At 45.6% G+C, this 21,371-nt stretch overlaps 1 protein-coding gene and 1 non-coding gene across 3 annotated transcripts in view; both read left to right on the forward strand.

Annotated features, from left to right (window-relative positions):
• The window catches only part of Myo1d (myosin ID), a 340,584-nt gene that overhangs the window by 301,035 nt on the left and 18,178 nt on the right, over positions 1-21,371 (forward strand). The window contains exon 22 of one of the 2 annotated variants that reach the window (XM_063249624.1): positions 1-21,371. This exon is cut by the window's right edge and continues 9,406 nt beyond it. The exons of the other annotated variant lie outside the window; for it this stretch is intronic. Coding sequence (XP_063105694.1) covers positions 1-67 — 67 coding nt within the window. The 3' untranslated portion in view covers positions 68-21,371. 2 annotated transcript variants of the gene reach the window in all.
• LOC111756775 (small nucleolar RNA SNORA2/SNORA34 family) lies at positions 19,408-19,544 on the forward strand. Its single transcript, XR_002791193.1, has one exon. It is a non-coding gene; the product is annotated as a small nucleolar RNA SNORA2/SNORA34 family (small nucleolar RNA).

Consider the following 21,371-nt stretch of genomic DNA (forward strand, 5'->3'; position numbering starts at 1 on the left):
ATTCCTGCACTACTTGATGACATTCCTCAGACAAACTGCTCGTTGCATAACCGAGTCTTATTACTGATAAATTGCAATCCAGATATAAAAAGCAATTAAAAGTAAAGCATGGCAGCGGCCTACACCTATAATTCCAGCACTTGGCAGGCTGAGGCAAGAGGATCACTGGATAGTAAGTTGAAAGCCAGCCTGAACTACATGGTGAGGCTCTGTGTAAAAAATAAAATAAAATAAATAATAGTAAATAATCATACCCTTAAAAACTAAACGTTTGTGAAACCACCGTGTATATAGCTCCTTCTTTTTAACATTACTTTTTTTCCCCATACTAAAGATTAAACCCAAGGCCTCACACTGAGCTCCTTATCCCTTTATATTTTTTTGAGACAGGATCTAGTTAAATTGCCCAGGCTGGCCTCAGACTTGCAGTCCTCCACTACAGCCTCTTGAGTAGCTGAGATTACAGGGATGCACCTCTGCACTTAGATACATTATTACTTTCATAAACCCTCTCTTTAATTCCTTAGTTTATCTTCCATACCTGACCAGGACACATTTTTCTCACTGTGAAGAGCCAGATAGTAAGCAGTTTAGGTTTTGCAGTTCATACAGTCTCTGTGATAAGCATCAATCCTGAGTGGACAAAAGGAACTCTAGACAATACGTAACCAGTGGACAAGGCCATGTTCTGATAAAAATTTTGGTTACCAAGACAAGTGGCCAACTGGATTAGGCCCATAGCTTCTAATCTGGAAGAACAAATCCTGACTCTCCTGTCTAGGAAGACTTTGAATATTTTAATTTGGAAGCTTTTGAATAATCTGAATTGAAAGGATGGTAACATGGGTCACACAAGACCAACATGTATACTTTAAAATCTAAAATTCCTAAGATGTATTTAATATGGGTCATCTCAGAGTCCTAGGAGGAAACAAGCCCGCTGAGGCTGCACTCTTACACATTCCTTGAGCAAATCAAGTAAGACAAAACAGAGAAACATCTTCCATCCAGCTGCACATTTCTAGGTCAAAGGTGGCCTTTCAACTCCAAAAATAGAGTTTCTTCCCAAAATCCACTTATTGCTGACAAGAAGTGTGAATCCTTGGATTTCTAACTGTGAAAGGATGCAATTCATGAGTATTTTCTCAAAGCACCAAAACGAAATCCTGAGCAGTCAGATTAAAAGGAGTCAGTGACAATTTCTGGAACATTGCCAGCATTCAAAGCTGTCCCACTGGAAAACTCCACAGATTCCAAGTGGTAAACCAAACTATAAAATGAGATATATGCCATAATAATATTTTCCTATTTACACTACCATTTTTCCCCAGGTCAAATCTAATTTAGAGAAACTAACCCACTGCCATCACCTTTGGAATTATCCACTTGAAAATCTAAGAGATCAAGTCAGCACATGTGACTTACCACTTATGTAACCAAACAGCCACATGTAGGGTCCTTTTTAATATCTAAGCCACTAAGAAGCCAGTCACTTTCATCAGTAAAAGTCAGTCTGGAGTTTTAAATGACAAGACAGGATGCAGTCTTCTTTTATTTTACTTTCTCAGGATACCACTTATGATTTGTGGTACTTTTCTTCTTCCTAGCCCTGGAAAATAGCAGAATCAAAGTCTGTAGCCTAGAAGACTCACAACTTTTCTGTGACCGCTCCAGTGCCACCACCCAAAATTTCTGCAGGATTAGAGTTAAGAATAAAAAAGAAATTTGCTCTTCTTCCTCAAGTTACTATAGTCTTGTTTCTGCCCGGAAAATAGAGGTCCTCAAAGATGCGTGAGTTAGAAGGCTGGGAATTTAGCTTAGTGGCATAAGCACCTACCTGGCAAGTATGAGGTCATGAGTTCCATACTTGGTACCAAAAAAAAAAAAAAAAGCATGAGTTAGTGGTCTTACATAAATATTTCATAAATACAACATATTTTTCTCCCTCTTCAAAGAGACTGAAATTGCTACTTTAACAAATATGTTGTTTGTAATTATTTACTTGGTGTGCTTTGCAACAAGTACTGTATGCTATGTCATAAAGTGAAAACTTAGCAATTAAACTTAATTGAGTAAAAGATGCTGTGTTTTCAAGTGTGTGCTTTAAAACATTTTTGCATAAGCTAAAGGTTTGGACTCATTTTTCCAAAGTATACCTTTCACTTTTAACTGCTAGTAGACTAAATGCCACATTTAATTAAGACTGAAAAGAACCTCTAGTAGAAATAGCACGTGTCTGATTGGTGAGAACCTCGTGCATAGTGCCATTCAGTGTTCTGTGTCACCTTGCAAACACTAACACACCACCAACAGCCAACGGATTCAACTGTATGGGCTTAGCTGAATAATCTTCATTTTTCTAGAGAACAAAAGTTTCATGTGTGCTCTGCATTCTCTGTTCGTGTTTGGGCACACGGAGGGGCTGAGATAACACCTGTTGTTCCCTCTGAGTGAGGCCAGCAGCTGCGGGCTCCTGAGACTTAATTGTGTCTCACTCACTCAGTTCCACCACATCATGTGGCCCTCCTGCCGGTTCCACAAAGCCTGAGTCCCTCTCAGCGAGACACAGAGAGGAAAGAAAGGAGGAGTTAATATTAGCCCTAGCATTTGTCAGTGACTTCCCCACTCCCTTCAGCTGTCGGTCATACTTCACCCTCTGCAACAGATGATTGCAGTACACAGGGGTAAATCTCTGGACATTGTACCTGTTGCGGATTTAAACTTCTATACAAAGCATTCCTCCCTGAGAAATAGAATCTTTGCTATTTGTCTACATTTGCCCTCAAATTACCTTGCAATTTTGCCGTGCCAAAAAAAAAAAAAAATGTTCCTATCTTATTATCTGTGAAGTTAAGATATGATGGAAAGCAACTTTTATAACTTGATTTTCTCATTTAATATACTCTGATCTATACTTGAATTTCTCATTGACACAGTCACTTATACAGCCTTTAAAAACTCTTTGTTGGACATTTTAATGTTTTTCAAGTTTTTAATTGTAATTTATACTGTGATGAGCATCCTAAGGTTTTTCCTTGGTGCTGTACAGAAGCAAGAGCAAAAAAAGGTATTGCAGGCACAGGAGGGCTGCCGAAGAGTGAAAGATCTCTCTCAGGCAGACAAAGAAGCAGCAAGCTTTCATTCAGTTTGATTGGGGTGGAGTTTGAAGGAGTGGGCAAAATGATGTACAGGCAGCTGATTGGGGGAATGTTGGCAGGCATGCTAAAAGCAGGAAGTTCAGTTCCACCTTGGAAGAAGAACATAGAAGTGAGCACTAGAGGAACACACTGTCACTCCAGGGTCTATCACCTGTTGGGCAGGCGCCATGCTGAGCCTGGAAGAGCTTCCCACAGGCAGAACCCATCACATCCTTGTGTTAAATCTGTATTGCACTGTGCTTTATTTCTTTAGGGTCAGCTTATAGTAGGGAAAGAGTAAAGGAGAAAGCAGCTGCTTTGACAAAGGAAAGGATATGTAAAGCCAGAAGAGAGCAGAGGACAGCACAGGCTAAAAACAGCAGTGGGGCTGGGGCCAGGGGAGCTAGGAACCTGCGAGCCTGGGCCCAGGGCGGGTAAAGAGGTCACAGAGATGCAAGAAAGACCATGGACTTTTCCCTGAGGATGATGAGAAGCTAAACGAGGGTTTCAAGCCAGAAACCAGACTTGAACCTTAGAGATACACATTTTAGTAAGATCCTTCTAGTTGCAGTTTGTAGACTGGGTAGCAAGCCAGGAGACCAAAGAGAAAGCTGTTAAAGTATCTTAGTAAAGTTAAGAGGAAAGTTCCAGTAGTGAACTGATTCAGAGTGTGTGTCCTCCAGGACTTGGTGGTAGATCACAGTGAGTGACAAAGAGGAGGTGGCATTGTGGAGATCTGCAGGCTTCTGGCTTGGTGTTGGGTGAGTGTACAGTAAGCTGAGCAGCCTCCATGTAAGCAGTATGTGTGGGAGCAGCTGGACATGAAGTTTGGAATCAGATGGGCAAGTAGGACTCGGTAGTTTGGGAGTTATCAGCATACAGGATTGTCTGAAGCCTTGCAAACGGAGGAAGAGCAAGGTGGTGGAGGTAGCAGGAATGGTGGAAGAGCAGGAAGAAAGGAACATGCTGTTCCACAGAAACCACTTGCAAGAATGTCGCAGGCCACCATGCCACAAGTTCTGGGACAGACAGGGAACAAGAATGAATAAGATCCCAGTAAACAGGAGGCTGAGGCAACAGGATCACTGCAAGTTCAAGGCCAGCCTGGGCTACATGGTGAATTCAAAGCCAGTCTGAACTACATAGCGAGACCCGGCCTCTTAAAAAAAAAAAAAAAATGAACAAGAACCAACCAAGGAAACAAGGAGAAGTGATGAACTGAGGCTTCTTAAAGAGACTAGCTCTCCTTCATTGTACTTCATTCTAAGTAAATAAACCCAAATCCAAATGTGTCAGACCTAGTATGCATTGAAAGTGGAGAGCCATGGTTCTGCTATGGACAAATAGGTGTGTCAGTCTCTGTGCTGTTTTAAGACCTACGCAGAATTTTTAATGAGATTCTACCTAAAATTGCCTGTGTTCTATTTTTAATATTCTCCCACTCATGCTTGTGAAATTAGTCCAAATCCTCATTACAGGTACCTCTTTAAAGGCCGTAGTTCACCACAAGACAGTGGTACTGCCCTACTTAATCTGCTGCAGTCTCAATTTCTGAATTGGTGTCATCGAGTAGACAGACCCCTTAGTGTCAGAAATGAACTGGCATATAGGTTTATAAGAAAGTAGATCATATCTAGTTGAAGGGTAAAAAGAGGATGGCAATCAGAAAATGATGTACATTTGCTCACTTCAGCAGCACATATACAGAAAATGATTCGCAGAGGGACATTTGTGTCCTTCCTTGGTCTGAGACTTGTAGTAGAGAACAGCCTTTTCACTGCTTACTGGGAAGCTAGCTGTAGAATTCTCAGCAGCCACTTATGCAGCCAGTGTGGCATCTTGAGAATTGCCCTCACCTTATTGCAGGGTGGGTGAGATGCCCCTGCACATCAGGTGGGCAGCAGTTTGCTGCCAGGTGATGATGTGGCCATGAAGAGTGAGTGCTGTTTTGTGAGGCCTGATGCTGGTGCTGAGACATGAATTTTTCCTGTTCAGTAAGCAGATAATACAATACTCTAGAAGCTTACATGTCCTTTCAGGCACTTTTCTCTACATTTCAGCATTGTTGGCTGTGTATATTTTCAATTTACTTCGACCTTGTTAGAATAATCTAGCCAAACCTTCATGAATGTGTCTCTAGTATTCATCATTATGCATGCACATGGCCATTCCTGTTTGAGTCACGTGAGAGGCTGTTAATGCCTTGAGCCAGGTTTAGAAAATTGGGGATTAATGTCTATTAATGCTGAGCTATGCCATTTTTTTTTTCAGGAAAAACAATGGTCTTTATGGAGTCTTTCTCTGATAACATCCTTATTTGCCCTCCATCAAATTTTATTTGGTGTTGCAGAGTAAGTTTAGTACATAAATCAGAATCTTTCAGATATAGTGGTTGGCTTCAACTCCAAATTGAATGTCCTGGAAGGAGCTTACCCAGTTTTCAGGCCCTCGGGGCTAAATGTCCTAGAGCAAGACCTGTCTGCTTCTTCCCACCAGCCTGTTCTCCTGACCTTCCCTGAGCTCCAAGTTTTGCTTCCTGTATCCTATGGTTTGGCTTGTGCCCTGGAAAAATCTTGGCCCCAGGCAGCTCCAGATCTGCATTACCCTGCTTCAAACTTTGTGCATCCTAGTGAGAGTCTCTAAACAACCCAGACTCCATCCAGACTCATTAGGCTGGGAAACAAGGTCCTAGGATTAGAGTCCCAGAGCGGCACTATCAAGGCTAAGGATTTGATCCCAAGTTGGATGGGAAGGATCAGTTCTCCAAAGAGAATAAAAGCAGACAACCAAAAAAAAAAAAAAAAACAAAACAAAACAAAAAGAGCAGGCAAAAACCATTATCTACTACTCTTAATATCAAGATGTTCTTTTCTCTTGAACAGTATCTTTCATCCTTGTCCCAGAGCGGCCTGATGAGTCACAGTGAAATTCTTGTATCTTTGGAATTACACTAACGCTTAGTCTATGCTTCTTCTACCCCTTATCAATGTAATTTTTTATATTTCTTTATGATACATGGTATATCATGTTGAGACGCAGTTATGATAGTCTTAAAATATTATCTTATTCAAATCTTACAACCACGTGAGCCATTTGTTATTTTATTTAAACAAACCTATTTTACAGATGGACAAGAAGGTCATGAAAGGTTCTATGACTTACCCACAGCCACAGATAGGGTATAATCAAGGGTCCTCTGCCTGTTCTCCCTGCTGGCAGTGGCTGTGTCAGGTGTCTGCCCCTTCGTGTTTTGTTTGCATCTCTTTGGTTGTCCCTGGAGAACTGAGGTTGCACTGCTCATCCTTAGCCACAAAGGCCCACAAAACATCCCCCAGTGCTGTGGAGCCCGAGTGTGCAGGAAATGACTGGCTGGTCATGAAGGCAGGAGTGTGAGCTGCAGCAGCTCCAGTGGATATTCAGCAGGAGCACTTGAGGTTGTGGAGCCACACTGGGATCAGCAGGGTGTCCTTGATAGGAGCTCCTGGGGTGCCACTGCAGCTAAGGACAGAGTGTCCTCTCTCATGCTGCACCCCTTGTCTGACTTCCCTCAGAGACTAGAGACACTGAAAACAGGCTGAACCTGCAGCTGAGACCCTGCCCCACCACCCCTAAGCAGGGACCATAGCCACCCACCACGGCCAGCACCTCCACTCCCCTACCCAGCTGCAACCATGGAGTCCCTTCCACCTTCCAGTGCCCCTACAGCCCTTTAACATAAGTCCTGCTCACATACAGACCCAGGCTTCTCTGAGCAAGAAGTTTTAAGACGGGACAGAAAAGAACCAGACATTCCTACCCTTCCCTGTGCTTTAGAGTGTGCCTCTGCAGCACACCCGTCTTCCCTGCCTCCTCTGGCCAGCTTGTCCTTCCCCTTAGTCCTGGCAGCACACTGCACTACACTGATTGTTCTGCTGCCTCCTGCCCTTGTCTCCACTGCAGTCTCATGTGCTTTCAGAGACCCCCACCCCGTGTCAGATTAGTTTGTTAGCTCTTCTAAGATCTCGGTTCCCCACCCTAGGGCACTGTGATTACATAATGAGATGACCTAGGCATAGTGGCAGCATGCCTGTAATCCTGGTATTCAAGAGCCTGAGGCAGGAGGATGGCAGTCAGCTTAAGGCCAGCCTCAGCTACACAGCGCAACCCTGTCTCAAAAAAAAGCTATAGAACTTTCCTGATTCTGAACCAGGGGAAGGGCATGAATGTGAGTGGTGCCTGTCTACAGGCATAGCTGTGATACTGACTCTATCTTACATAACAATGTGAAATGGGATTTAGCTCAGTAGCTTAAGTGCCTGCCTGGCAAGCGTGACCTTGTGAATTCGATCCCCAGTACCCAAAAAAAAACCAACGTGAAATCCTTATTTGTTGGGGCTGAACTGGAAGATATATCAGAGGGTGCAGACTGCTCATTGGCCACAGACTTGGATGCTTACAGTCACAAACTGTTGTTCTAAAGAACAGCAGTTCAAGTCATGTCACTAGGCTGAAGTCAAGGTGTCACAGGGCCTGGTTCCTCCTGGCTTCTGGTGACTATGCATTCTTTGGCTTATGAACACTGTATGCTGGTGACTCTCCCACCGTTCTCTCTCAAAGGACACTGTGGTAGCACTTAGGGTCCTCTTGAATAATCTAGGACAGTCTCCTGCCCCAAGGGCCTTCCATAGCTACATCCACAATCCTTTCTGCCATATAAGGTAGCATTCACAAGTCCTGGGCATTAGCGGGGTTCTGAGCCATATACACCCCAACTTGAGGGCTGGTCTCTTACTCTTGACTTCCTGACTAAAGAACCAGCTCCAGCCCTGCACACGTGCACTCTCCCTTCCTGTTGTTCCTTATCCCTAGCAGCAATAGGGTCCTCGGTGTCTTGCCTTCAGCTTTCCAGAGGCCAGGGGAGGTTGGATGTTTCTTCCAATCAGGTTGCCTTCCACTCCCAGCACCCAGTGGGGCAGGAGAGGATACTTCCCAAAGGGGCCAATTCATTATCACAAGAATAAAGACACTTGGCTTTTTGGTAGCTGTAACTAGTGTGGAAAATGTCTGCCTCTGCCTTTCTGCCAGGCTCTCGAGAATTTAAAGGCCATGAAGTAGAGAACAGATCTTTGGCTGTTGTCCACAGTGCTGCCTAGCAGCGTCTTGACAGACTCTCAATTACCATCACCCCAGGCAGACCCTCCTGAGAAAGCCTCCACCCACCAGCACCCTGGGTCTACAGTAGTGCCAGGCACAGCTGCAGGCATGTTAGTGTTCTGAAACCTCTTTCAGACAGAGGCCTTGTTCGTGCGGCCATTTTTAAAAGCAGAAGATTGAACCATCCGTGAAACTTGGTGATGGAGGAAGGCTGTGGAGACTCCTGAGGTGGTCTCTTGGAAAGCTGTCACAAGAAGCCAACCCCAGTGTGTGATAGCCCATAACAGCTGCTCTTGGCATTAACTCCTGTGTGACACGGCAGAGAGGCTGGGCTCAGGAAAAGCAGCAGTACTGTGGAAATTGTATATAATTATAAATTCCTTCTCTGCTATAAGAATTCTTATGGAAGGAAATGAAGACTAGCTCCAAACCATCAGTGAGACAGCTTTCTTGCTTGGCTCCTCCTTCCTTGTCCAGAGTTGCTTCACCTTGAAAATGGGAATCTTGGGGCTGGGGATTTAGCTCAGTGGCATAAGCGCCTGCCTTGCAAGCAGGCAGTCGTGAGTTCAATCCCCGGTACCGATAAAAAGGAAAAAGACAAAAAAAAAAAAAAAAAAGAAAATGGGAATCTTCACTTATCAGTCCACAAAAAGGAGGCTTCATGAGGGGGTGACCAGGACCAGATGAACAGTCTGAGCTCACATCAGTGATCCAGCCACAGCCTTCACTTCCTACTCTTGGCTTTACCTTAGACACATATAGTCTCTGAGAGTCTGCAGGGTCACATCTTCACACATGAGCACAATTGAAGTGTTTTTCAAACTCAAAATTGACAAAGGACTTGGTTTGAATAGATATTGTGTTCACTTAAAATAGGAGGCTTAGGGGCTGGGGATTTAGCTCAGCGGCATAAGCGCCTGTCTTGCAAGCAGGGAGTCGTGAGTTCGATCCCCGGTACCGATAAAAATGAAAAAGACAAAAAAAAAAATAGGAGGCTTAGGGAAGCAATTTGAAAAACAACAAATTTGGGACCAAGAGAGTCATTCAGTGGCAGAGCACCTGCCTAGCCACATACAGAGCCTCAGTTTCAATCCCCAATACCAGAAAAACAAGGGAGAGGCAGAGAAGAGGAATTATTTGATAAGGCCTAGAAATCTTTATAGAAGGGAGGGGAAAGATGATAGTGAGGAAAACAAATTAGTGTGTTAACTATAGTAATAGCCAGTATATGTTGAGGAGACTGGACCCTGTCTTAGAAGATTAGGAAGCATTCTCAGAGCAATGCTGATGAGAAACAAATAGCAGACAGAAATTAGCCTGGAAAAAGGACCAAGAATCTTCTAGATTGGAAAAAGCATGCACGAATGCCAGAGGCATCAGGACAAACAGAGGTGTGGCCAGTGAGCCAACAGATCAGTAACTGAATGCTCCAGAAAGAAAAGATGAGCAAGAGAGATGTGCGGACGGCCCAGCTCCTCCTGAGACTAGGTGCAAGGCAGGCCAGCACTCCTCCTCTCTGCTTTCTCCAGGAGGACAGCGGCCCCAACCCACCTTGGGCTCATTTAGAAACCTGGAAGAGCCTTAAGGAAGCTGTTGGAATCAAAGCTCACAAATAGTCTGTGCTGCACACCTGATATTTCTGGGGCAGAGAAATGTGGTTTCTGAATGTTGAAATTAAAGTCTTCCTTTCTAGCACGGTTCTGGAGTGTCTTCAGCCTAATACAAACGGTTGTTTACTTAGCTCTGATGTCAGACCATATCCTCCAAGGGAGAAAGTGCTCGAAATCACCTGAGGAAACAAGGAATTTTAGCGATCACCTGCCAAGAAATGACAAGTAATTCCAACCAGAAATCAAACCAGAGCAGCTGCTGCGCGCAGCTGCACACCATGCAGCTCCCGCTGAAGCAGTTAGTGGGGCTAAAAATAACCAGGGCCACAAAGCCACAGCGTGAGGTCTTTCTCAGTGAGCAAGCCACCGAAATCGCATGGGGAAAAGAGAAAGGCAAGGTATGTCCTGGACCCTGGGAGTATCAACCCAACAGCCAAAGAAATGACACCAGGAGCCCGCAGGTCCCCACTCAAGAGCTGACTGGACCTCGTGTTCCTCATTTTATAGATGATGGAAGAGGCATGTTGGCCCTGACCTAGGAATTTTCAGGTTGAGAATTCCTAATCTCAGCTATGACCCAAGCCCAGTTGCCTAAGGAAGACTAAAAGAAGCAAAATATAGAAATCAGTAACTTCAATGTCACCATCCTACTTCTGAACAAGAGGTGCAGAGAGTGAGACGGTCTGCTGAGAACCAGCTCCTTTTTCAGTTGTGAAACCGAGACTGGACTTTCTCAGCCACAGAGGAAGGTGGAGGTGAGGTCACAAGGAAGCATGCTTCACCAAAGACAAAGCAAGAGGATGCTTTTTTTCACTGTGGGAAATCCAGAAAGACACATACACTCATTTAGCCCCAGAGGAAATAGAAATGCTTTCCCATGCATAGGAAAACACCAGCACATTTTCAGTGCATTTTTCTTGTAAGAAAAACTAATTGACCCCTGGTTGTAGCAACTGTGTGGTCATCGTAGTTACAGGACAGCATGTGCTTAGTAAGCTCTTTCTAGTGCTTCTCAGCACCAAGCTGAGAGTGTGCTGTTACGGATTTTCCTTTGAGACAGAGTCTTGCTATGTAAGTCAGGCCTTGAACTCACTATGTTTCCCAGGCTGAGATCTTTCTTGATCTTCATAAGATCCCTATTGGGGAGATTAGGAAATTAGTCAAGAGCTGACTGCTTGTCCAGGGGGAAGTCAGGCTTTCTCACTCCAAAGCTGGCAGCTTGGCTGGGTGTCACTCGTGGCTCTGTAGCCTCCCTGCCCCTGCTCTTGTGTTTCCTTGTTCTCTCCATCACATAGCACATGGCTGTAATCCCAATACTTGGGAGGTTGAGGCAAGAGAATTGCCATGAGTTCATGGCCAGCTTCATCTGCATAGCGAAACTCTGTCTCAAAAGGACAAAAAAAAGAAAAGCAGGCACCTTGGATACTGAGGTGCCTCAGATAGAGTGGGGTCCTGAAGACTGAAAGAGTACTGAGGGAGTAGCTCAGGAGTAGAGTGCTTACCAGCACGAGAAAGGCTGAGTTCACTCCCCAGCTCAACATGAAGACTGGAAGGAATTTTTTTATAACCTTTTCAGTTTCCTGTGAAAGTTTTTCTGTTTCTCATTTACATTGTGCTCTTTCATTATTGGTGACATTCATGCTTCTCCCCTTTGTCTTCCTGCCATCAATGATGTGAATGAACACTGAATCAGAATTACGAGGTACAAAGTGAGTTTCACAACCACCATTAACTACCTCATGCCCTCCGGGCATGGTTCCTCACCTGTGAAATGAAGTCACTGGGTTGTAACCAAGGTCCATTGAAGACCTCCTGTCTCCTTTTCCTTTCCCTGTCCTCCTGGCCTCTGGTACGCCCTGGTGCTCCCTACCCTTTCTTCATGTGCGACGGACAGACAGAGACACAGGCAGACAGCTACCCAGCTGTCTAGGAGGCTGGGGCCACACTAAGGAGACTGAGGGGAGCCGATGCCGCTCCCTGGTGCACACCCATCGAGCTGGCCCCCCTCACAAGGGGCTGTAGGGCACTCTTGGCTCTGCGGCCTCCTGCCCCTGCTCTTGTGTTTCCTTGTTCTCTCCATCACAAGAGTCCTCATACTGCCTTCCCTTTTCACTTGCGCTATGGACCAGGTCATCTTCTCCACCTTGGATCCCTGCCCACATTAACATTACTTCTTGCTGCCTCTGTAGAAGTCCACTGTCCACAAAGGAGGCAGTGCCTTTTGTCTTCCTAATGAGTTCACCAAGTGTCCCTCCCAGGCATTAGAATACCTCAACTCACTTTTTAAGTCAACACGTAAAACTTAAGAAGGGCTTCGAGAAATTTGGGAAGTCTAGGACAAAGTTCTTTCATTCTGACCACCCTGTAGGACCTGGTTTGGTCCGAAGGCTTCCTGAACTCTGACTTTGGTGTTTTTTCACTATTAGGAAACATCAGGCTGCAGTGGTGAAAAGGCAGTGAGACTGGTGACGGGGTAAAACCCACAGAGACTGTTTGCTTGATACCTTTTCAGCTCTGATCACACTTTTCAGTTCTTAACCACAGAACACATATGCTCATCTGCTCTGGAAGAGATGTAAATTTTATTAACCATAAATATTTGAAATATTTTAGAGAAACTGAGATTTATATAATCCAGAATGACTGGCTAGGATTATAAGGAACCAGAAGTGATCACCACCCGTGTCTCAACAAACTGATGCTTGTCCAAATTACTATAAATTGTTAGTCATTTCAATAATATTTTCACTTAAACAAATATTCCCTTAACCTCTGGCTACCAAACATAGTAGGAATTTATATGAGGAATTGAAAGTCCTCTTACTGTAACTGCTACAGCCTTCTCTCCAACCTGTTCATGATTGTGTGGGAGAGCATAGCCTTTATCCCTCCAAGCCTACCCTGACAGGAAGACTGTGCTATGCTCCTTTTAGACTACAGAAACAATCTGCAGCACTTAGGCCTTCTCATCCCTATTTTAGGTGTGTTTCCAAGGAGTAGGATGGTTGTCATGGTTTACGAAGACCTTCTTCACTGTCAGAATGCAAGAATACAAGAGTAGGCAGCTGAGGGAGGCACAGGCCATCTGTCCCTAAGCAAGGGGTCTTTAGGAAATAAATAGCCTTCTGGTCAGGATGTTCTAGAAGTGTTGCTGCTTAAAACTGAACTCAAGGTCGGGCCTTTCACAAGGCCCAGTTCTGAAATTTCAAGCCTACAAATTGAGGTCTAGTCTAGGAGGTCAGCCCACAGATTGCAGGGAGCCTTGCTCACCAAAGATGCCTAATTCCCAGCCCATACTTCCGTTCCCCTCCCACTGCCATTGCACATACTACCTGCAAGAAAGATAACTTTGCCACTCCCCTTTGGCTGTGGCAGTGTTTGGGGTCTGGGGTGCAGGATGCAGTTCACATTTGTTATTTTTGCCCATCTATTTCCTGTCCACGTCTGCTGCAATGTCTGGTTAATATTGCTGCTCTACCCTGACTTACCAAAATGGCTTCCAAGGTAATCAGGAGTGCTTAGAATGCTTGAAATGGACCAAAATCCATCTAGATAGCAGCAGTGATAATAATGAGCCATAACAGATTCCATGCAGACCCAGTGCCCTCTTATTCCTGGGAATCCCACTATTGGTGGTAGAGCAATTGGGAGCCAGTTCCCTACCAGCCCATACAAGTTTGTCCCATGTCTATTATTCATCAGTGTGCCTCTTTATTATCTTACAAAGCATGCTGCTCCAGACCCAGGAGAGATGCATCACAAAGGGGAGACTTTGCCTGCTGGTTAAAAGGCAAATGTTCGGGGGCTGGGGATTTAGCTCAGCGGCATAAGCGCCTGCCTTGCAAGCAGGCAGTCGTGAGTTCGATCCCTGGTACCAGTAAAAAGGAAAAAGACAAAAAAAAAAAAAAAAAAAAAAAAAAAAGGCAAATGTTCCTGTTCACAGTTCACTCTGCACTGAGTTTCCAGAATTCCCCAGCCACACCCATTGGCTCACTGTTTGACTTCATTGCACGGCACTGGTCCTGACAGGCCATTTCTGGGCTCAGTCACGGCCCTGGAAGTCATGTGTGGCCTCGGTGTATGCACAGTGCCAGAGCCACCACCTTCCCTTGCTCATGAGGACTCAGCAGCTCCAGAGATGGAGGAGACCAGCTTTAGCCCTTGCGTAGTAGTTTCATGAGTCTTTCCCTGTTCATGCTGAAGTGATTTAGAGATAATACCACGAGGCTGGGCTTAGAGTCAAAAAATTAAAAATTGATTTTCTTTTTCTGGAGCAGCAATCTGAGCAGGGAAGTTGTCATGTGAATCAGCTCTGCAGGAAGGTTCCCATAGGTCTGCAGGTTTCAGGGTTTCCACTGAGCCTGTTTCCAATGCCTGCAGGGTAGCTCTTTCTCCTGCTTTTCCTTTTCAACATTTCTGGCTAAGGTACAGACCTGGTTTAAAAAAAATCTCTGCCCCTCCTCCATTTCTTCATGTTTTTGTCATGTACACAGCATACCACCCTTGGTCGACCCCCAAATCCATGTCTCCCTTCTCTTTCAGCAGCTGGTGAGCTCATCAATATGCCAGGAGATGATCTAAGCCCCAAATCGCCACCTTCTCTAGAAAGAAGAAACAAAAACAAAAACAAGCGGAAAGAGGAACGGTTTGGGGGGCAGGGAGCCTATAAATGATGCATAAAGCGAATCTCCTTCTCGGTGGGCGTGCGTGTGTTTGAGCACATTTTACACCCCCAGCCGCAGCACCGCGCTCGCTGGGGCCGGTGGTGGCAGCAGCAGCAGCAGTGGCAGCATCTTAATGTCAGATGAAATCGCAGGGGCTGTGTTGCCATGGCGACCAGGGGAGCAGTGGCCCTAAGAGCGGCAGCCTTGGGCAAGCACCGCCTCCCTCTCACTGCAGCCCACCCTCCTTGATGCAGATTCTCTTTGTCTCGATAGGGCTCCCCCTCCCCCTCAGCCTGTCCTCTCCCCACTCACTTTCCTTTGTCATCCCCCACTGGCCTCCAGACTACTACCCAACAGATGGGTGGCATGGGGGCATGGTGAGGATGAGGCCACATGGCCTGAAGTCCATATGCAGTACTGGGGGAACATGACCCCTCGCTGGAAAATAAGTCTGTGAAGAAGATTAAGGGTTGAAGCGCTCACTGGAACTTTTTTCCCCTCACCCAGACCTCTCCCGTTTGGTTCCCTTTCTGGCTCTTTGGCTTTGACCTCTGTGGCTACCCTGGAATGAAAGCCTGGGCAGAGGCTGCCTAACCTGTCCCCTGCCTAGCCTTCTGTGTGGCCTCTCCCTGTTGCAGGAAGTGAGACTAGAAATCAAGACCAAGCTCTTGAAAGGGTCCAAGAGAGAGTCCCAGCAGTCTCCTCCTACTCAGACACACACTTCCCTTTGGCCTGGTGAGAGTGAGCAGAGAAAGGGGTGACCTTTACAGGCAGGTGCACTCTGACACTCAGCTGAGCAGCCTTGCTTGCTCTTCCTTCCCCAAGACAAGACCAAAATCACTCACCACCTCTGGCTTTAGAGGACTCACGTACTGCTATGCTGTCTCCTTAGATGGGACTGCTGTCCTAGACCAGATTTTACCCTCTTTTCTGGGAGGAAGGGGATAATTATGTAAGCAAAATGTGCTGGTGTTTCCATTCACTGGGACCTGGAAACAAAGAGTGCTGGGATTGGGCCACAGCAGTGAACCCAGCCTGTCACCCTTCTGTCACTCTTCGTCCCGCAGCAACAGAGCAGCAGCTCTGACATGCTGGCTTCATTGTCAACTTAGCTCATATTCTAGCTGATGCCATCTTCTAAAACAGAACAACTCAAAGCCTGGGCACAGCAGTAGTTGTAGCAACCCTAAGGTTGAGACAGGAAGATCCATTAAGCCTAGGAGGTCAGCACCAGCCCAGGTAACACAGTGAGGTCTTATCTTAACGGCAGAGAGATGGAGAAAGAGAAAAAAAGGCAGCCCAGGGATATAGCTCGGTGGTACAGTGCCTGCCTGGCAAGGATAGGGCCCTGAACCAAAAAAAAAAAAAGAGAGAGAGAAGGTTTATTGTCACTCCACTTGAGTATCCATCAAGAAGAATATACCATGGTCTAAGTAAAATAAAATTTTTTCCAAGACACTGTGTCCAACACAAATAGGCCTTTGATCTGACAGTACTGACAGTATATTTTGGAAGGATTTCTTCCATGTTCTAAAAGTCACACTTAATATTCAAAAGGTGAACACAGATTTGTAGCCAGAAACCTTGGGCTGGCCCTGGCTGTTCTGGAGTCAGTGCCTATCTAGTATCTTCTTTCTTCTACTCCTATGTCAGAAGCATAAGATGGTTGAAGACCAAGGTTTTAGCTTTATAGCTCCTGCCCCCAAATACATTTGTGAATTTACACACAGGGCAGTCTCTGGGCTGAAACGCAGTATGTAGAACTGTGGTTGGTTGGTGTGTGGCGAGATCCAGAGAACAGGAGCAAAAGGAAAACATACTTTCTGTGTGTGTATTTGAACATATATATATATATTATATATTCATTCTAGTGCTTGTGAATATTATACCATGTGCATTTATTATTCACTTTTTAAATAAAATAGTTTTAATATCACAGAAAGGGTAGATAAGAAGAAGCCCCTAGGGTACATGACCCATGGCATTCTCTTCCCACTCCTCAGTGATGAGTGCGTAATTCAGTTGTAAGCTTCCCAAGGCAGACTGTAAGCTCTAAGTGGGCCTGCTGCATACATCACTATATCTGCGAGGGCCAGCACGCAGGACTTAGTAAATGTTTGTTGAATGAAGAAATCAGAAGACATGGACCAAAAAGGGGGCAGGGGACAATGCCAGAGTATGGGGTCAGAGTTCCAGGTGGCAGGAGATTACCATCCCCCTGGCCGCCCGCTTTGAGCAACACCCTGTCATGGACCCACACTCCTTAGGAAAGCACATCTCTAAAGGTGCCCTAAATGGTTTATGTAACCCTTCTGTCTCGTTTATATCTGAATTTTTCAGATTGCAGTCAATTAAATTGTACGCACATAACCTCCCACCCCATTATGTTCTCTGTGGTACTGCAGTTACCCCGGTCATCTGTGGCCCAAAAACATTAAATGGGGAATTCTAGAAGTAAATATTCCATGTGTTCAAATAACTTTTACTATAGCATACTCTTATAATTGTTCTATTGTTGTGAATCTCTTACTGTGCAGACTTCTAAGTTAAATTTGATCATAAGTAGGTCTGTGTAGGGAAAATGTATATATGGGATGCAGTACTGATCCGGAGTCTGAGGCATCCTCTCAGGGTTGCGGCCTGTATCCCCAGTGGGTAGGGGACTTCTGTAAGGGAAGCCTGAGGTTGGCTAAGCCAGTTCCTAGGCGGTGATTGGGACATGGATCCAAGGCAGAGCCAACCAGCTCTTGCGCATGGTTCCCAGGGAAGATGATACCGTGACAGCCAACCGCAGGACCGGTGTCACGGCACAGTGCATTGACTGAGGGACGCAGCCTGTCTGGTTGGGGTGTGGTGGCTTTTAGGGCCACTGTTTCTCCACAGCATCTCAGGTCACCCCAGTGTGTATTCAAGGTAGAAGATCATTGCTCTTTGGAGATGGTTTTTTAGGTCCAAAGCTGATGGTACGCTTCCCACAGAACAAAGCAAAAAAAGAGATTTTTGCTTCACCGGCTTGACATTGTTTCTGTACTGCTCATAGAACCTCACTTTGCTTTAAAAGCCTCAGGGTCCCTTCCTGTGACAGCCACTTCACACAAACATGTAACTGCCTAATCAGGCCACACATCATTTTCCAGACTTGCTGGGCAACAGTGACCTAAATATGACTCAAAGTGCCTGATGTCCAGCCCGGAGAAACAGTACATTTGGTTTGATTGTTTTCATGCTGATGAAGTTCAGTCAGTAATTCAGAGTCCCCGTAAGAATGGCTGAACCGTTCAGTGCTGTAAATTAGTTCTTTCGGCACAAAGCAGGGGTGTAGAGTTTTTATTGAGTTACTCACTTTCCAACAGAATCACATATGCACTCACTCAACCTCATTGTTCTGCCATCTTTAATTGATACATGAGACAAAACGAGTAGGAATGGGGAAGTGTCCGCACCCGTTTGTGCCAGCCAGCCATGGAGTAAATCTGTGGAAAATGTGACTGGCCTGCTTTCGAGCCAGGGAGTGGAGCGGCAGATTGTTCTGCCTGCTTTCCCAGGTAGCCCAACAGGCAGTAAATAAGGCCTGCTTTTGATGCCACTCATGCTATGAACACACCCAGCAGGGAAATCTGCCTAACTGCCCACTGAGGCATCAAATACAATTGGCCTCCTTCAAGAAGTATGGCTGCGTTCAGGGTCACACTGAAGTTGGCAAGAAGCCCCGCGGGGACACTTCCCATTGCTATCTCCTAGGAGCCTGGGAGCAGGCAGAGGGAGGTTGCTCTTGGGCTCTTGAATCAAGTCAGTGATCATGAAGAAAATGGAATCTCTTCATGGCAGCAAGAAAAGCACAAGTGTGGCCTGAGAGAGGCCACATCCCCGTTTCCAGCTGGCAGGCTCCAGCCCAGATCTAAACAACCCATTTCTGGAAACTTTAAAAACGAGAGAACAGTCAGATGGACTGAGTCCCCACGGGGCCTCTAATGTGTCCTCCAGCAGCAGTGTGGCGAGTGGCTTCTGTGATGTGGGATTCCTGAGCGAACAGGACTGGGCCCCCTCCACCGGCTCCTCTCTCATTTAGGGCCAGAAATAGATGCCCCATCCCAGGAAAGGGAAGTCAGGCGGTGGGGAATGTTTCATCTGTTGGAATATTGTTCAGCTCTGCCCAACAAGATTACTGAGCTCTCAGTTCTGTAGCAGGGGCCCTGGGTAAGAGGCTGAAAATTGATGCACTGTGTACTTGCTTAAAATAGCAAACGCAGAATAGGAAAAGCAGAGCATACCGGTAGGAAGGCTGTCTCCCTCCATCATTACCAACACAAGAGTGTGCATCAGAGCAGGGGGTAGATTTCCTGTCCGAAGCACTTATGGGGTGGCAACTCCTCTCTGCAGTGAGACGAGGGCTCTCTTTTTAGCCAGTAGAGCTGAGTGTAGAGCCTTCTGTTCTCAAACAGGTAACAGAAAGTGATAATTTATTTCTTTGCATCTGGTATCTGGGATTGGTGTGTGAGACAGTTACTTCTGTTTTAATCTCTTTGAATTCCTCTAATCCTAAACTCCCCAGTTACTTGCTACTTAGCCAAATATTCTTCACCATGGGTTATAGTTGCCTGGATGAACAGAAAGGTTTAGTAACAGTAAAGTGGCGAATGTATAAAAAGAACCGTGAGCCAGGCATAGCAGCACATGTCTGTATCTCAGCATTCCAGGAGGCTGATACAAGGGGACTGAAAGTTCCAAGCCAGCCTGGGAAACTTAGAGATTTAGCAAGACCTTGTCTCCAAAGTAAAAAATACAAAAAGGGAGCTGGAGATGTAGCACCGTGTAAAGGCCCTGGATTTAACCCCTACTACAGGTAGGGGCTGGCCCAGGTGGCTGGCCCTGAATCAAGGCCAGCAACTTCCTGATGCTGTTGGTTTCAAGCAGGAGCCTAAAGAGATGTCTTTCTATGGTCTGTTGGCCATTTCAGAACTTGGGCAGTGATATGGTCAATTCATTAGAAAGAAACAGCTCAAAGCAACCCCTACCACCCTGGGTGAGCGGCTGTGAGCATGGCAGGCTGCAGCGGCCCAGGATGGGAGCCACCAGCGTTTACTGGGACCTGAGCCATACTGGGACCTGGAAGGCTGGGAAACCAAGCAACCCCTCCCCCCCCCCGCCTGTTTTTTTGAACTTCAATATACGTGAAAGTATGGATAGCTATTTTGAAAAGAAGGAGAGACTCTGACAGCCATTAGTGACTTCCCTATTGTCTGCTTTTGAAGACCCTAAAACACCTTCCTCATTCAGTTCAGATCAGCTTTATACTATGTTGTTTTGTATGAATTCTCTGTATGTGAAGACATGGACAACTATTTGGAAGAAATCAAGAAACAATATGATAGTGAAGATCTCAGGTTGTCTAGCTTTGAAATTTACATTGCTTTCTTATGCCCTGTTTTGTTCTGTTTTGTTATGTTTAATTTTACCCCCTTTAAAATAAAATTTTTTTAAAAAGCCAGGTGGGAGCTGGAATTTAGCTCAGTGACATAAGTGCCTGCCTGGTAAGCAGGAGATTATGAGTTTGATACCTGCTACAAAAAAAAAAAAATTGAATTTAGCCAAGTGTGATGGTGCATGCTTGTAATCCCAGCACGTAGGAGGCTGAGGCAGAAAGATCTTTGCAAGTTCGAGACCAGCCTGGGTTACAAAGTGAACTCAAGGTCAGTTTGAACTGCATAGTGAGACCCTGTCTCAAATGAAAGAAAGAAGAGAGAAAGCAGGCAGGCAAGCAAGAAGGAAAGCCAGCCAGCCAGGTGTGGTGGCACATGCTTATAATCCAGTGCTTGGGAGACTGAGACAGGGGGATCACCTGAACATGAGTTCAAGGCCAGTCTAAACTACGTAGTGAGATCTTGTCTCAAAAAACAAACTAAATAAATAAATACATAATTTTTTAAAAATAAAAAACACCTGTGCCACCACCCCCAAGTAAACACCATCTTTTGTCAGCTAAGTGCGATTTTTAAAATACTCAAGTGCAAGTCAAAAGAGCCTTCTAAAAGCAACAAGCCGTTCCCTCAGAACGGGTCCTAGAAAGTGGCATACTGGTTCCTTAGGAGGTTTACATAGTGGGGTGGCAGGGGTGGGGAGCCCTGAGCCATGAGCACAGAGACGTCTACCCATGCTCTGCCCCACGACCACCCCTGCATCCCTTCCTCCATCAGCAGCAGTAAATGGGCTCCTAGGTGCCTGTGCTGTGCTGGGCTGTGCTAGCCACAGCCCATAGCTTCCCCTTTGACCCTCTCATCTGGGAATGAGAGGTCACTAATCATCCCACTTGGAGAACTATGTGAAAAAGATTAATTGCTGATTGGAGCCCTGGACTACCTGATTCCAAATCTGATGGTCTTCTCCAAGCCTCCTAAACACACAGAATCTGAAAGATCCTGTTCCCATCTCTTCCTGCTGCCAACTGGAACATCTGACTTAGATGTGTTATAACTAAAGTTCCAAAAATTAGTATCTGGGAAGACAGCACTTTTCTAGGCTGTGCAGTACAGTAGTTTGGGGTGCCCCTCATAGTGACTCCTACTAATGGTTCAGTAAACCACGACCTCCTTGTCAGTGAACACTGGTCCATGAGAATTGCCCAAGTCCTTTTTTTTTTTTTTTGGCAGTACTGAGGATCAAAATCACATTGCTTTCACATTGAACTAAACCCCCTAAGCTCCCACCCCTTTTTATTTTTAGATTTGAGACCAGGCATTGCTAAATTGTCTGAGCTGAGCTCAAACTTGCAACTCTCCTACCTCAGCCTTCCAAAGTGCTTACATTATAGGTTGCACCATCACACCAGG

This window comes from Cavia porcellus, unplaced genomic scaffold (genome assembly GCF_034190915.1).
Source record: "Cavia porcellus strain 051 isolate PalLab524CR breed Dunkin Hartley unplaced genomic scaffold, mCavPor4.1 scaffold_6, whole genome shotgun sequence".
NCBI lineage: Eukaryota > Metazoa > Chordata > Mammalia > Rodentia > Caviidae > Cavia > Cavia porcellus.